We start from the raw sequence: 17,272 nt of genomic DNA on the forward strand, positions 1-17,272 counted from the left end.
CTGGCCCTCCCTCATTTATTCCTGCTCAGCCAGATTTCTCTGGCAAGCATCTGTGAGCAGGCAGTTTTCCGCTCTCCTCATGGTTTCATGGTGAGGGCTGCCCGGCCAGCTCTGTTCATCAGTCTTGTGTGCAGGAGGGCTTTTTCTGGCAGATAACTGCAGTTCAGGATAATTGCTTTAAGCAGGACTTTAACTTAAGAGTCACGAGGTGGCGCACAATTCTGTGAAGCGGTTCTTCCTTCCAAGTTGCAGCATTTGGAATCTGTTTCTTACTTATTTCGGGACTTGAAGAAGTGGGGGCCAGAGGGGTAAGAAGTGATGGATGCGCAAAGCCCTTGCTCGGTGAGACAGCACTTCGGTGGTGGGGGGGAGGGGTACAGTTCCCAGAGTGCCAGGGGGCAGAGCAGGACTGGAGAGTCTGGGCTTTGCCTTCACCTGACTTGGGCTTTTCTCTGACCTCCGGCTCCCCTTAACACCCCCACCGCCCTCACTACTATGTTTTGTCCAAACTGCTTGGTCTCTCCAAGTGACCTGCTCCAGAAGAGATAGCGCCGGGATGGTACACAGTCCTTGCTCGCAGAAAAGAAGTCCCGGGGCAGCATCTGTCCTAGGAGCAGGCGACAGAGTTAATAGCGACGTTAGGGATATACCTCAGTGCTATGTGGAGAGTTTCAGCAAAGAATTCCAGCAGATACCGGAAGGTCTCATAAGAGGTGTAGGAGGGTTAGGAAATGCCATTGTGAAAGCATTCTTTGTTATTCGCTTGACACGAATCGCTTGCTAACCTGTATTTTTGGTTTGCTAAGATATGTTCTGCTGTACACTTTTGTTGCAAGAACGATCCCCACATATGCTTCTGACATAATTCTCTATGCTTTTTCCCCATCCTTCAATATTTTCCTGCCTACAGCTGTTAGGAGACTCCAGGAGCAAGGTACCAGTGCTTTAACTTTTGTTTTATGTTTTTTTTTTCCTTTTTTTTCTGTTGAGTATATTTCCTTTAGGAGCTGGTAAAAACAACAAAAAAAGTAGCATAGTGTAGAAATTCTGTTCTGAATTGTGATTTTGTGGAAACTAGTGATGCTGTTGCTAGTGATGGAACTGGTCATCTCTCACATTTGCCTCAGTGTTTTCGATATCAAGCTCTGCCCCTTTTCCTACTAGCGTTTCATTTTAGTTATTAACCTAGTTTGTGTCTCCTCTTATGTCGTTATTGATTCATGAATGGATACATTCAACATTTTGCTTATCTTAGGAATCTAGTTGATGGGTAAGTGAGATGACCATATAATTATCATCCTACCAAGGATACTTTTGAGAGTGAGAGAGGGTGCTGTTAATAATTATGCTGGGACAGTAGGTGGAAGGCAGAGCTGTCCCGGCGTACAAGTCACATTCCTAGAAAATTACATCAGTACAGTTTAAGCCAGTAGCTATTTGTTTTTCTCTTGGACAAACCGTATTTTATAAGTTTTATCTATTTTATGTAGCTGTTGCTAAATTTTATAGGGATTTAACTTACAGTTTTATATTCAGAGGTAAGAGAAATGAATGACATGGGTATTCTAGTCTACAGAAGGCCTATTAGTGTGGTAAAAGTTTAAGTCCTTAATAAAAATGGTTTAGATCATTTAGGAATCCTTTTATGTAGGACACTCTGCCACTGACATTGCAGTGTCAGACATTCTTAAGGAAGCATGACTATTCAAACAGATTTACTCACAGACCATGCTCAAGATAGATTGCTTTTGATTGGGAAGGGGCTGGTGGGCGCTCATACTTAACAGTGCGTCAGGTGCCGAGCCGGGCTGTTTAACATATAATTCCACTTAATCCTGACAACAAGCCTGTGAGAAGGATAACCGTTGTCATCTCAAAGATGGGGAAACTGAAGCAGACAGATGAGGAGGCTTTCTGAAGTCACACAGCCAGTCTGTCTCACTGAGAAGGCCACGCACCGCGCTAGAGATCGTGCTCTTTCCTCTCTGCTGTGGGCTGCTCTTCTTGTTACTCACCCTACGTCTGCTTTTCTGTTTTTACTCCCCTCATCTGTAAGCGCAGGGAAAGGGCGGTGCATGCGCCTGTGTGTGTCTACGTTTAGCTCTCTGCCGTTGGTTTTGTTTGGTGAGACTCACGTCACCTGTCCGTGTCTCCCCCGACCCATCCTTGGATCTGGCAGAAGAAGCCCGTGAGGAGGAGGTATGAGCCGTACGGGATGTATTCCGACGACGACGCCAACAGCGACGCGTCCAGCGTGTGCTCCGAGCGCTCGTACAGCTCCCGGAACGGGGGCATCCCCCACTACCTGCGCCAGACCGAGGATGTGGCCGAGGTACTCAACCACTGCGCCAGCTCCAACTGGTCTGAGCGGAAGGAGGGGCTCCTGGGCCTGCAGAACCTGCTGAAGAGCCAGAGAACACTGAGGTGAGGGCAGGAGGCCAGGCTTGTGAGCTCAGGCTGAGTCCCGTGTTGCCCTCCGGGGCCTTACCCGGGCTCCCGTCGTCTCGGGAGTTCTTAACAGAATTCCAGCCGCTGGGGCAGGCACTAAAGGTGCTGGGAGGGCTAAGTCATGGTCCTTGCCTTCCGGAGAATTTGAAATATCCGGCACACACTTTGTAACTGATTAGGTTTAGAAAGCATTTGGTTCCCTATGGCTTACACTTGTCTATTAGGTGTCATTTGAGAAATCTCGGTACAGTTTGCAATTTAGGTCAAAAGTAAAACAGGTCTGCAGGTTGGGACGGTTTATTACACTTTAGAGTCACGGGTAAAATGATACCAGCCTCAGTCTAAAGTGTTTTGATACACATAGGCGTAGGTATAGTTTATAAATATGCAGAGTAGAGAGATACTCAAGTAGGGTACTCTGAAGTACTCTTCAGCTTTAGAATTGATTATTTTTGCTTTTTTCTTTGTTTCTATATTTCATAAATTTTCTAAAATGAGCGTGTATTACATATACCAAAAATATGTGTTTAGACCATATTTCCTCAAATCTAAGGCACCACTGACACACCATTATTTTATATCTGAGAAGAAATGCTGCTTATTAAACCATGACAGTACTAATAGGTCATTGCTTATAAGATGAATCTCAAAATTACAGAGATGTTTGAACTACACTATATTATATTCTTCGGGTAACTTTTTTTAAAGCTGTATGGTGAGACTGGATAAATGTCTGGGGTCATGGATGGCTCCGCAAAGCCACGGGAGCATTGACTGATGAATCGCTGGGCTTCAAGCGCAGCTGTCCAGTCAGTCTGGCCCCTGCCTTATTCCTTCCTGCCGCCTTCCCTCCCCACCCCCTGGCCCCCCTTGTTCTCTTCTGTGCGTGCGTCAGGAGAAGTTTCACCACATGCGCTCTGAAGTGCAGGTCCTCTCTGGTGCTCTAGTGACCTGTCAAAAAACAGAAAAAAGGATTTGCTGTCATCATTCGTCAAGAATCTGCTCAATTCTCGTGGCCCCAGTTTCTTGATTCTTAGTGTTCACCAAGTATCCATTGAATAATCTCTAGAAATCTGTTGATTAGCGTTGGTCTGATCTAGATTTCATTGTTAGCAATGTTAAAGGATCACCCAACCTGAGAGGGATGATTTGGGGAAGAAGGTGAGTCTTTCTAATGAAACCTCGAAGCAGAAATGGGATTCAGTAGTACAGTTCAGGGTAAGAAAAGTCACGGGGGCACCGACGTGCAATGCGTGTTTGCTTTGTCTCAGGCACGGTTGCAGGTAGGGTGTGTTCTTTAATCCTTTTAGCAGTTCACTGAAATGGATACAAAGATATCAGAGTACTTTGGCTCTAGCAGAACTGAGATTAAAATCCAGGTCTGTCTGACCCCGAAGCACATGCTTTTCCTAGTTGATCCCATTGCCTTTCATTTGTGGTGGTGGAAACACACCTGCAACGAGGTGAGCGGGATGTGGCTCATGGCTTTGCCACGCCCACAGGTGTGAACTCAGGTGATCACGCTCTGAGATTCAGTTTCATTTTAGAATGAGAGCAAGACGCTCGTGATTTTTTTTATTCCTGTGCAGTTCCATCATAAATTAAAATTTAGATAATTGATTTGTGAAGAAAGGACTTTGTTATATAAAAATTATATAAAGCTTATGTAGTGGAATGAAATAAAAGGATTTTGAGAAGCTGTAACTAATTTCAGTACTGGCTTATTAAATATTAAATTTATTTATTTCTATTTTGTTTCCTCTAGTCGGGTGGAGTTGAAAAGATTGTGTGAGATTTTCACCCGAATGTTTGCTGACCCTCACAGCAAGGTAAGGTCTGGGGAACCTGCCCACTTGTGTTCCTCTCTGCATGTCTGTGTGGGCCACATAATACACGACTTCAGAGTGGGATACCAGCCCCGCAGCACAGTGTAGACCTTACAGACTGAACCCCAATTTCAGCAATAGTTTGTTATGGCTTCTGAAAACAGAATTCTTAGAAACTTCCAATGTCCATACAACATCAGGTTAAATAAAGTGTGTTTCAAGTAAGGGTTACCGTGGAGAGAATGAGATGTAGTCTTTTACTTATTCAGCAAATATTTTCGCATACTTAGCCAAATGGTGGGCTGGGTGCTAGGATGTAACAGTGTGTTATAATATAATGCCTTCCTGAAAAAAGTTACAGTAGTGAAGAAAATAATCAAGTTGTATAATTTTTTATTTTTGGGGGGTACCCATGTAGAATTTGTCTATATGGGACAAGATAGACAAATGGAAGCATTTATAAAATGGATTTACTGAAGAACCACATTAAGTATTTCTCCAGACACCAATAGAATTGCCGCCTCTAAGAATTTGCTGGATGGTGGTCACTTAGCTGGTGCCTACGCCTCCTGGGGACCGGAGGAGGACTGCCTTTTGACAAGGACTCCCTGCTGAGGGGAGAGCACCCAGGAGTGAGGGACAGGCCCTTTCTAGGAGTGGAGCTGAGAGCGGGACCCTTGACAAAAGTTCACTTGGAGTTTAGATTGTAAATAAATACCATTTTTTGGGAGGAAGGCTTTGCAGGCTGTTGCTGTTCAGTGGTTTTAGAGAAAGAAAAAACAGAGGAATGAAGATATCGGGAAAGTTAAAGGATAAAGGACAGAAACTAAAGTAGAAATTGAGGGAACCAGACATCAGCACCAGCAAATCTTAAATGCTTGATGTGCAAGACTTAACTGTCTTACACTATCATTTTCCTAGTAAAAATGGCCTCTTCTAAGTAAATCCTCCTGGGAGAAAGAAATCTGTGGTGGCCAGAAAGTCTAACCAGTTACTGTGATCCCCCTTCTTTTCCTACACTTTCGTCCTCACAGGAGTTGTCCGTGAAGTGTCAATCATCCATCCATCCGTGCAGTCATTCAGCATTTACTGAGCACCCACTCTGGGCTAGGGATACAGAAAACAACACAGGACCCCTCCCTGCCTCTTGAAATGCTCACGGGAGCATAGGAGAATGAATGCAGGGGTGCTCCTTTTTGGGGTGGGGGCAACAGTTCTCCTCAATATTGGTCTTAAAGCATGTCTTAAAATTCCTGTTATGACCCTCACAGCAAGGTTGACATTCACAAACGTTGAGTTTAAGGGCCAGGTAGATATCCAAAGATATAATGATCAAGATTTTCTCTAAGATAGTATTAAAAGCAGTAAGATTTAAAGCATAAGCGTAAGATTCATAAGATGTATAGCATCAGGGATATTAGATGGATTTGGACATTGATGAAATTTCTATTACCTGTCACCTCTAGATTGCTGATTCAGAACCAGAATGTGAGGATAAAGAAGGAAATTTGTTTCCATCAGAAGGCTCTTGTACAGTGAGTTTGCAGGTCTCAGTTTAGTAAATATTTGCTAGCTGCCTTTGTGCTAAGCCAGGAATCCCACAGCTGGGGCTCATTGACTTCTTTCTGAGCTGTCTCACGGGAGACCCCTGGTGGTTAATAGTTGCTGAGCTAGAACTGAGTAGGTCTGCGATAGCCGGGTTGTCCCAGGAGAGCAGGACTCATTTACCAAGTAGGGTGCACAGTGCCACCGCTAACCTCTCTGAGACTGGTTCAGGGGTGATCCACCGTGAGCTCTGTCTCACCGTAGGGAGCAGTGGTGATCACACAGCAGCGTGAGGATTATGTCAACTGTCGGTGTCTTTCATCCCAAGCCATAATCTTTTATAAAGATTGGTATGGCTCTTGTAATATCTTTTCATAAAGATAATACTTTATAATATCTGACCGGGCATACATCAAAATAGATGACTGAAATGAAAAGCAATACATATGCAAGTTTTTTTTCCCCTCATCCTGTAATAGTTTTTGTTGAATGCTAGGTGATGAGCAATAATAGTATAGAATTATGATGGTTAAAAGGTTTTTTAAAGAAAAAGAGGGAGAGAGAAAGGAAAGAGAGAGGGAGAGAGGGAGGAAGGAAGGAAGGAAGGAAGGAAAGGAAAAAGGAAAGGAAAGGAAGGAAAGACCTCCAGGATTAGACTCATATTTTCAGCAAAGTTAATTTCTCTCTGTACTGAATTTTAAAGGCATGTAGAGGGAGGGGAGAGTTATTTCGTCAGTTTGTAGCCTTTTCAGGCCTTTTAAGAAACTGCATGAAACTTGTATGACTTCACTGTGGACTAACATGGAATCTGTTTCGTTGCATGGCCTGGTTTGCGGTGGAATTCACACCAGAGAGTAAGTTCCGACCCCTTTTCCTTTATCTGTTCTTGTTACTGCGTCTGCCTCCTATGCCATGTCCAGTTGTGGACAGTGTCAACCCCAGTTATGATTCTGGACAAAGCCAAGATGGGCATTTTTATCATTTTGGAGACTTGGGAGGAAATCATGAATTAAATATGTGAAATACTTGGTTTCCATTTGTGTCTAGGTTTTCAGTATGTTTTTGGAGACTCTTGTGGATTTTATAATAATTCATAAGGATGACTTGCAAGACTGGCTTTTTGTTCTTCTCACACAATTGCTTAAGAAAATGGGAGCAGATTTGCTTGGATCTGTGCAAGCGAAAGTTCAGAAGGCTCTCGATGTCACAAGGCAAGTGTTTGGGGGCAAGATCGTTTTTTCCCACCTTTTGAGGTAAAACTGACATACAACAGTGTGTAAGTTTTAAGTGTATAATGTGAGGATTTGATACATGTATATATTGCTAAATGATTACTGCAGTGTCAGTTAACACATCCTTCACCTCACATAATTACCATTTTTTGTTGCTTATGTGGTAAAAGCAGTCAAGATATGTTCTCTTAGCAAGTGTTATAACTGTAACGGGAAGTTTGTACCCTTTGACCAACATCTCCCCATTTCCCTCACCCCACTAGGCTCTGGCAACCACCATTCTACTCTTTGTTTCCATGGGTTTGACTTTTTTTTTTTTAAGATTCCACATATAAGTGATATGTAGTATTTGTCTTTCTCTATCTGGCAATGCCCTCAAGTTTCATCCGTGTTGTCACAAATGGCATGATTTCCTTCTCTTTTATGACTGAATACTATTCCATTTATGTGTACACCACATTTTCTTTATCCGTTCATCCATCAACACACTTAGGTTGTTTCCATGTCTTGGCTGCTGTGAATGTGGGGTTCACTTGCTGCAGTGAACATGGGGTCAGATATCTCTTTGAGATACTGATTTCATTTCCTTTGGATATATACCTAGCAGTGGGGTTGCTGGCTCATATGGTCGTTCTATTTTTTTTTTCTATTTTCTTTTTCTTTTTTGGCTGCGCCACGTGGCTTGCGGGATCTCAGTTCCCTGACCAGGGGTTGAACGTGGGCCACAGCAGTGAAAGTGCTGCGTCCTAACCGATAGGCCACCAGGGAATTCGCTAGTTCTAATTTTTTTGTGGAACCTCCATACCGTTTTCCATAGCGGCTGCACCAATTTTCATTCCCACCAGCGTTTGTTATCTCTTGTCTTTTTGATGATGGCCATTCTAACAGGTGTGAGGTGATACCTCATTGTAGTTTTTATTTGCATTTTTCTAATAATTAGTGACGTTGAGCACCTTTTCATGTACTTGTTGGCCATTTGTATGTCCTCTTTGGGAAAACGTCTACTGGTGGGGCGGGGGCACTAGACCATTTTGACACTAAGAGAGTCTTTGTAGGTGGTTTCTTGTCATTTTGTTACCTGTGGCTTTTGTCACCCAGTTGAATATCTACTTTCTTACTTAATTCCCACATTCTCTTATTAACATATATGTTGAAATATTCCAACAATCCATGAGATGAAATGCCCATATCTTCCTTGAGTTGACATTATTTTTGTGAATGCCTAAGACAAATGTAAAAAAAAGAAAAAAAAACATTGAAAATTGGTTCTCTTCTCTTTAAAAAACACTTCAGAATATTTATGAGCATCCTTCTGAAGACCTTAGTATTTTTACGACTTCAACCTCTTGTAAGGCACACTAGGAATATTTCTGTTCATGTGTGGTATAGGGTTCCTGTTCATCCAGGAATAGTTTCTATTAACAGTTCATTGGCTAGAGATGATAACACACTTACAATATTTGTAGCCCATCTGGCCTTTATGAGAAAAGAAAAGCTACTGAGACTCAGAAAAAGTGTAAAAAAACTGACTCTGTGCCATTATTGTTTGGAAACAAACTTCTGACCTTTGCCTGTGCAATAGTAAATCCTCGACACACGAGTGATAGAAATTGAATGATCTCAGAAGATGGTTCGCAGTAATGTCTTGGTTGTGATTTGGTGGATGATGGAGGGGAATGTGTCAGATTGCTGAATTTTTTAAAGAATAAACAGATGTCTCCAGGTCACTCAGAAAATCATCATCAGCATAGTAACTTTTATATGACCCGTTGCTGCAAACTGGGATATGAGTAGGTATAGAATTGTCAAAATGGAAGGACCTTTCTCATTTCATTATAAAATTAGGAAACAGAGAGTCCTTGACACACCTGGAGCCCCACTTCCTGCTCGTAGCAGCCCAGGAACCAGCATCCAAGAGAGCTGGCTGTCACTCTGTTGTGTGGCCTGCGGGAGAGTGTGGAGGGTATCACACTGCCCCGTCATTGTCCCCCGTGCTTGCATCTGTTAGATGTCTCTGGCTGCCAAGCCTACATTTGTTCCTCTACACTGTGATGCCAGCTTTTCTTTTGGTCCCCGACCCTGGAGATCTGTGTAATTTGTGCTGCTATAGAATTTTATTATCCAAGTAGATTTCCCTTTAGATTTTCAGTGAACTCACTGTAATGTACTGTATTTGCAGTAAGGCTTTCAGGCACCATCCCTCCTGTGGGTGACTAAGTGTAGTGCAGTTGGGGGACAGTCCTCTACACCAGTGGATTCCTCACAGTTTGGCCAGAGGTTGACTAGAGAGGCTGAGCTGACGCAGCTGATGATACACGAGCGATGTAAACAGCAGGGCTGTTACGCGAGAGGCTGGGGAGCTGCGGTGAGTTGTGGTCACAGGGGATGTGGGCCCAGTGGTCCAGGCTTTTCAAGAAAGGTCAGAAATGTGGATTAAGGCAAGATATTCCAAGATACATTTTTTTTAAATGACACTGTGAAAGCCAAGGAAAACATTTGTAAGCCAGACTTTAGCCTGTAGATTGCTTCCTTAATTTAGGTGAATTTATGAATGACAGAAGATCCATTTCAGATTTTTAGGGATGATGGAAATATTACGATTATATTTCTGATCTTTGGTGATTAAGGGAAATAATTGTGCCCTCCTATTAGTTTTCCTGGATGCCTCATTCCTTTAAGAACCCTCTTCTGGGGAATTCCCTGGCCTAGGTCCCCAAAGCATATGTCCCTTTTTCTCGGCAGCTGGGATGCTTAGCTCTTTCAGCTTATCTAGGATTGTGAGTACCGAGGGCGTCTCAGTGGTGGCTGAGAGCTGTTCCTCAGGTGATAGAACTGATTGTGAATCTGCCTCGGTTTCCTTTCCTTTGGCTGCGCTCGACAGCGGGGCGCAGCTCCAGCTTAAATACACCCATTACTCAGATGTATTCTCCATCCTCCCTTTGCTGTAGAAGAAAGGAGAGGTGTTCTGTGTGTGGTTTGTTTCTTTGATGTGTGGCCAGTATGAGTCACTTAAATCATATATACTAAGATGCGCTTTGCTTCCAGAGGTGGTCCTCAGAGCTTCCTGGATACAAATAGATGTGGGCGAAAAGGATGTGCTGTTGGTCAGGTTTACTTTTTATTAGTAATTATGATGGTGGTACTACTAGTAACAGTATGTGCCACACACTTTATGTTTTTCTTGTATTATTTCATTTAAATTTCAAATCAGTTCTGTAATCTGAAAGATTTGAACCTGCGTCCCTTTTCTTTCTACCATCCTTACGTACACTGAGAATCGTCTCTGAGGGAGTCTAAAAGAAAGTGATGCAGTCACTCAGCCGCAATTGGAATAGATCTTTGCGTTGCATTATCTTTCCTGTTAGCATGGAAGGGACCTCTGCATTAGGCACAAGGGCTCCTTCAGGCAATTATGCTAGTAATTGTGGCTTTTTAAGGGAGAGGGCACTGACTTTCGCTCGCCAAGAGCCCTCAGGGGTGCTCAGTTGGATCAAAAATGTGAGAGGACCACGAGAAATGAGATGAGTCACAGGCGAGAAGTGGAGCCGGAGTGGGGCTCCTAGGGTCCCAGGCTCCTGTGTGTGTCTGTAGCTGGAGAGGGGTGTCTCTGGGTGAGTGTCCCACGGGCGCTCTTCTGTGGTGACCGCACAAAGCCAGCTTACGGGCGGTTACCCAGCGAGGACCCCAGGAGCTGTGCAGGCAGCTTCAGCAAGGGCAGCTGCAAGCAGCCTCATCGGGATGTAAACGTTAGATTTGGGCGATGGAAGTGTTTCTCATGTGAGCAGTATTCCGAAAGGTACCTGGAAAGAAGACGAGCAGATCCCAAGAAGGCAAGCAGACATTCATTGCTCAGTTTATGTGTTTCAAGACTTTTAACAAGATTTCCCCTTTTCTAAATTTTCTAGGGAATTCCCTGGCGGTCTGGTGGTTAGGACTCGGTGCTCTCAAGCACTGGGCCCGGGTTCCATCTCTGTTCCGGGAGCTAAGATCCCGTGTGCCATGCGGTGCAGCCAAACAAAAACCAAAAAACAAAACAAAAAAGAAATAAGTTTTCTATGTAATGTGTATTACATTAGTATTTACATGAAATGAAAAGTAATATTTAAAAAATATAAACATGCTTGCTTTTTACATATGTTAGAGGAATCTATAATAGTGTATTTTTGTTTCTTATATGATTTTACATTGTTTTTTGTAATAAGTCTTTCTTTTAAAATACTTTTTTTGTTTTAAACCTAGGGACTCCTTTCCATTTGATCAGCAATTTAACATTTTGATGAGATTTATTGTGGATCAAACCCAAACTCCTAACCTCAAGGTCGGTAACTATTTGTCATTATAGTTCAACCTCTAGAAGTCAAATTTGCTTAAAATATACTTGTTTAGGGCTTCCCTGGTGGCGCAGTGGTTTAGAGTCTGCCTGCCGATGCAGGGGACACGGGTTCGTGCCCCGGTCCGGAAGATCCCACATGCCGCGGCGCAGCTGGGCCCTTGAGCCATGCCGCTGAGCCTGCGCGTCCAGAGTCTGTGCTGCGCAACGGGAGAGGCCACAACAGTGAGAGGCCCGCGTACCGCAAAAAAAAAAAAAAAAAAAAAAAATATACTTGTTTATACATGACTCATATTTGGCTATTGTGAGTAAATCTGCTGTAAGCAACATGTTTCCATTTCTCTTGGTTCAGTACATAGTAGAGAAGTTGCTGGTTTATTGGGTAGGGACATGCTTAACTTTATTTTAAACTGCCGAAATGGTTATGTCAGATTATATTCCTACCAGCGGTGTCTGAGAACTCCAGTTGCTCCACATCCTTACCAACATTTGGGCATTATTACAGTGTTTCACATTAATATTTAATGTAGAGAATTTTGATGTGTTAAAATAGGTATCTTATTGGAATGTTTTTAATATTAACGTCGTAACACATGAAAAATGAATTGGCATGTTTTATAAACATCATACCTATAAGAATGAACTAATGGTATTTGAAGGAGGATGTGCTCCTTTGAATGACATCAGGTACATTGTCTGTTCTTTGATCACTAATTTTGCTGAGGTTTTTAGGAGGAGAGGCCCAATAAATAATAACCCTTTTCTCCTGATGTCAAAACCAAGTGAGACCTTGGTGGGGAAGTTAGAGCAGAATTATTGAATTATTGAAGGTAATTATTGAATTACCTTCAGTGCTGCCTTGCAAGACCTGGCCTAGAGTGGCTGAAAAATAAAACTCACACAGAGTTGTACTTGCCCCGCGGTCGGTGGCAGAGCTGGAGGTCCCCCTGGTGCCTCCACCCCTCACCCCAGCGGGGGCTCCTGCCCAGCACGTGTCTTGCAGTGTCTGTGAGGAGCAGAGCCTGCCTTCTCTGCAGGCCTGGCAGTCACAGAGGGAAGGGGATTAGGTGGCAGGCCTCCCTTCTGTTCCCAGGCTTCCCTGTCAGTCATCTCATGCTTTTTCACTGCTGGAGGGCCCCTGCATGTAGGAACATAAATCCAGGAGAAAGGTGGTGTCCCCTCAGTAGTGTGTTCTTTTCTCTGAGCACCAGTTAAGAGTTCTGTTCAAAGATTTATAAAATGTACCTACTGTTTATAATTGCTGGATCTTTCAGGTCAAAGTTGCAATCCTGAAGTACATCGAGTCTCTCGCTAGGCAGATGGACCCAACAGATTTCATAAACTCTAGTGAGACAAGGCTTGCTGTTTCTAGAATTATAACCTGGACGACAGAACCAAAGAGTTCAGACGTGAGAAAGGTATGTCCTTAGGCACGTGTCACGAAGAGGTATTTATGGGAACTTGTAAACCACCCACAAGCCTACACGCAAACCACTATCGCTCCTTTTCTAGGAAACCAAGGCTCTGCTCCTGTCCCTCCAGCTCCGTCTAGTTGCAGCCTTTGAAGATCAAAATGAAAATCTGAAATCTTGTATCATGGGAGACACCCTGATACCAAGATGTTGTGTTGTTGCTTGTTTTTTTTTTCAATCACCTGAAGAGAAATATTTGCTATTTTCTTCTGAAATGGCACGTTGAAAGGCATATAACACAGTGGAGGGAGCACGGGACCCTGTTATTTCTATTCTTAGGTAGTATTCTGCCTTAGCACTACTATGAAGATGAATTCATATATGTTAAAAGCATGATCCATTCCTGACAGGTTATAAGCACACAGGAAGTGTAAGTTATCACTCTCTTCGTTGGTTCTATTATTCTCTTCCTGTCAGTGTCCTGTTCTTCTACACTTGAGTTTCACACATGGCCATTGTTCTTTTACTTTATATATAAACAAGCTAGCCTTTCAAAGTTACTGATAAAAACCAGATTTCTTAGTTCTGGTTTCAGACTAAAAGTACTTGATTTTGGTTATTTGTATGTAACCGTGAACCTTGCTTTTTTTTTTTCTTTTCTTTTCTTTTTTTCCCTGTAGTATACTCCTTCCACCGCCATCCATGCCAAAATAGTCCTTTGGCCTTGGGGTAGAGTTGGTAACGTGGACCACTTGGGTCGAGGCAGGGTTAAGGATGATTCCAAGTGGTAGTTAGCGAGGTTGTTGTGGTTCCAAATGCCCCTGAACACCTAGCTCCTGCTCTAATGGAATCCAAGGAAGGGAACCAAAGAACCACCTGCAGGGTTTCTTTGGGAAGGTCACAGCCGATGTAATTCTCCAGCCATTGTACAGTAATAAACTAAGTTGTCCAAGGTCAAAGAAACAAGGATGAATTTTATTAAAGCACTCATTCAAAATTACTGTTCTAATAGTAAATAATATTTTTGATTTATGATCTGTTTGTAAAATGTTTCAATATTTATTGAAAGAGCATTTCACTGGCAACCTTTAATTTAACCATTAAGCCTCTTTGGGACTTGGGAGGTGGTGGCATGATTTGGTTGATTGGAACGTCAGAAAGATATTTGTGTTACAGTTTTCAAAGTCACAGATCAACCAAGAAATACAAGAGCCCAAGTACAACTTCCTATCTTTAGTCATAACACGTTGAGTACGTGTGTCTATATGAGTATGTGTTTTTGTAATTGAAGGTTACTGAAGTGTTCCCTCCCATGGGGCTGGAAGATGTTTTAGACATGCACGTTATTATCATGATTGGGGCCTGTATGGGAACAGCCAGCTTTGGTCATTATGGCTACTTTCTCTGGACGTGCACATTAAACATTTGAGCTGGATTTATTGTCCTAACCTTTCTAATCAGGACACTAGAGGAATGTTTTTCCTTGAGTTATCTAGCCTGGGGCATCAAAACACTGCCTCCAGTGTCTGCCCGCACGCACGTCTTCCCCTTCCCCATTGTGAGGACTGCCAAACACCCCACCTTCAGGCCGAGGTCGAACCTGGCCTCCGGGACAGTAATCGCGGCCCCTCAGAGGTAGCTGAAAAGCTTTACGTCAGTAGTTCTCAGTCCTGGCTGCAATGAAAACTAACCTAGATGGCTGTGCTCTCCCCGCAGTCACTTGACTTCACTGGTGCAGAGTGCAACGTGGACGTTGCTCTGTGTCTGGTCGGGGCTCCTTCCACTCTTGGCTGATCTTTAATGCAGTGTTGAGGCCCATCAGTTTAGACCGTTCCCCCGGGACTGAACCTCAGGCACGCAGGCTGCTGACGTAGTCTTGACCTGGTTGCCGCTAATTCTCTCGGGGCCCAGCCTGGGCCCTGGGTGTCTTCAGGGCGAGGCCTGGCCCTGCCGTTCCCTGTGCCTCCTCCACCTCTCTGCTTTTGTTCACCCTGCATGCTCAGCACCTAGCACAAGACCTGTAAAACAAAGTAGGCATTTAGTAAGTATTTTCAGTGAATTAATGAATGATAAATACCCAAAGAGAGGGCTTCCCTGGTGGCGCAGTGGTTGAGGGTCCGCCTGCCGATGCAGGGAACGCGGGTTCGTGCCCCGGTCCGGGAGGATCCCACATGCCGCGGAGCGGCTGGGCCCGTGAGCCATGGCCGCTGAGCCTGTGCGTCCAGAGCCTGTGCTCCGCAACGAGAGAGCCCACAACAGTGAGAGGCCCGCGTACCGCAAAAAAAACAAACAAAAAACCCCAAAATCTCTATTCAGCCAAACTATTCGTCAAAAATGAAAGATAAATTAAAATGAAGCCAGCAGGAGACTCATTTTAACCTCTCTGCCTCTTTAAAAAGGGCTCACCTGGGCTTCCCTGGTGGCGCAGTTGTTGAGAGTCCGCCTGCCGATGCAGGGGACACGGGTTCGTGCCCCCGTCCGGGAAGATCCCACATGCCGCGGAGTGGCTGGGCCCGCGAGCCGTGGCCGCTGAGCCTGCGCGTCCGGAGCCTGTGCTCCGCAACGGGAGAGGCCACAACAGTGAGAGGCCCGCGTACCGTAAAAAAAAAAAAGGGCTCACCTGATTATCACCACACAGGATAATCTGCCCTTTAAGTCAGCCAATTAGGGAGGGACTTTAATTATACCTGCAGAACCCCTTCTGCCATGTAACGTAATTATGGGAGTGAAGTCCATCACACGCGCAAGTCCCGCTCACCCTGGGGGAGGGCTGTAAGGCTTACCCACCAGAAGGCGGGGACCCTGGGGCCCACCTTACGCTCTGCCTACCAAGGCTTTGGTTTTCGGCGGCCTGGCATGAGTCTTCCATAGTTAGTTATTCGGTAGTTCCTTAGCTCGTACTTGAATAGGGAGCTTTTTTACCTAACTATGCAAATTGTAATGAGGTTCATTTTAGCAGGTGCATCTCTGCATTCTGAGCACCCGGTGACATTTTTTTTTCATCCTCGAAGATATTCGTGGATTTGATTGTTTGGCTTTCAGTTGTATCCATCAAGCACTCACTGGGATAGGCTTGTTAAAGCACAGTATTCAAATGCGTGTTCTTTTGCCCCATACAGGTGAATCCTTCCTGGAGATAGAGCCGCTCTTATTTAAATGCTCTGTTTTGCGGTTCCATCCACTGGATATTTATATAAATGTACATGCTGTTGTAAGTGATGCACCCGCCTTATCCAAGAATTTGAGATGTGTTCTAAAGATTGTCTAAATGAATGTAGTGCCTAAGTAAATTAAAATACTTAGAAATTGTGATATGGTATATATCACTCTGTGCTAAGATTTTAAATTGTCATCACTGTTACTTTAAATCTGCAAGGAAAGAAAACAGGCAGCATTTTCATCTGGATAATTTAGTGCACTAAAGATTTGCTTGCTTATCTCTTCTAAGTAGACATATGTTTTGCCTTGCCTGTAATTTGCAGAGTTATTAAAAGGTTGTGTCAGGTGCTAGGGAAATCTTGGTGATTTTCATGATCAGAAAAGCACTTTCTGATCATGAACCAAGTTCTCCTGTTGGTGCTGACTTAATTTCCTAAGAGTAGGGCAAGGTTACATTCTAAATACTAGAAGAGCCCTACAGTCTGAAATCTATGCAGTAAACTCTCATATTGACCCTATCCTTAGAGAATATTAATTTTATACAAACAGTACTCGGGAAGTTTGCAGGCAGTGCAGCGCCTCCTCGGTATATCTCCTGTTTGGGAAACAACTTTAGACACATTTTAAGCTGACAAAACTCTTGATTCACTGACTTCAGTGTTTTTGATATTTTGTTTCTCTTTTTATGTCAGTGTTCTGGGGTGTTTCCTCTCAGAGGGAGTCGGGTGTTTGAATATTTAAGATGTTGAGGAGGGAGGAAACACAACCTAAACCAAAACACGAGCCAGTCGTCAGGAGGCGCGCTTGCCTGGCTGGGACTGACTTGGATGGATGGAAAAGCCCCACCCAGCTTTAACTGGCCTGCTTTATTCCCAAAGTAACCTTTTCCATTTTTTAAGTATGGGAGTCCTGAGAGTTCTGTTGACCAAACTACACAGACATACGCTGGACCTTTCTTTTTTTAACATCTTTATTGGAGTATAATTGCTTTACAGTGGTGTGTTAGTTTCTGCTGTATAACAAAGTAAATCAGCTATACATATACATGTACCCCCATATCCCCTCCCTCTTGCGTCTCCCTCCCACCCTCCCTATCCCACCCCTCTAGGTGGTCACAAAGCACTGAGCTGATCTCCCTGTGCTATGCGGCTGCTTCCCACTAGCTATCTATTTTACGTTTGGTAGTGTATGTCCGTCCTGCTCTCTCACTTCATCCCGGCTTACCCTTCCCCCTCCCCATGTCCTCAAGTCCATTCTCTACGTCTGCGTCTTTATTCCTGTCTTGCCCTTAGGTTCTTCAAAATCTTTTTTTTTTTAGAT

At 43.9% G+C, this 17,272-nt stretch overlaps 1 protein-coding gene across 8 annotated transcripts in view; it reads left to right on the forward strand.

Moving 5' to 3' along the window:
• The window catches only part of CLASP1 (cytoplasmic linker associated protein 1), a 269,984-nt gene that overhangs the window by 200,252 nt on the left and 52,460 nt on the right, over window positions 1-17,272 (forward strand). For 6 of the 8 annotated variants that reach the window (XM_049712736.1, XM_049712729.1, XM_049712731.1 and 3 more), the window contains 6 exons: window positions 911-934; window positions 2,180-2,424; window positions 4,214-4,277; window positions 6,867-7,030; window positions 11,291-11,369; window positions 12,656-12,799. In XM_049712736.1, the coding sequence (XP_049568693.1) occupies window positions 911-934; window positions 2,180-2,424; window positions 4,214-4,277; window positions 6,867-7,030; window positions 11,291-11,369; window positions 12,656-12,799 (720 nt within the window). The remainder of the gene's footprint in view (window positions 1-910; window positions 935-2,179; window positions 2,425-4,213; window positions 4,278-6,866; window positions 7,031-11,290; window positions 11,370-12,655; window positions 12,800-17,272) is intronic. The other 2 variants (XM_049712737.1, XM_049712732.1) reach the window with 1 other exon arrangement.

The sequence above is a fragment of the Orcinus orca genome, chromosome 7 (genome assembly GCF_937001465.1).
Source record: "Orcinus orca chromosome 7, mOrcOrc1.1, whole genome shotgun sequence".
Taxonomy (NCBI): domain Eukaryota; kingdom Metazoa; phylum Chordata; class Mammalia; order Artiodactyla; family Delphinidae; genus Orcinus; species Orcinus orca.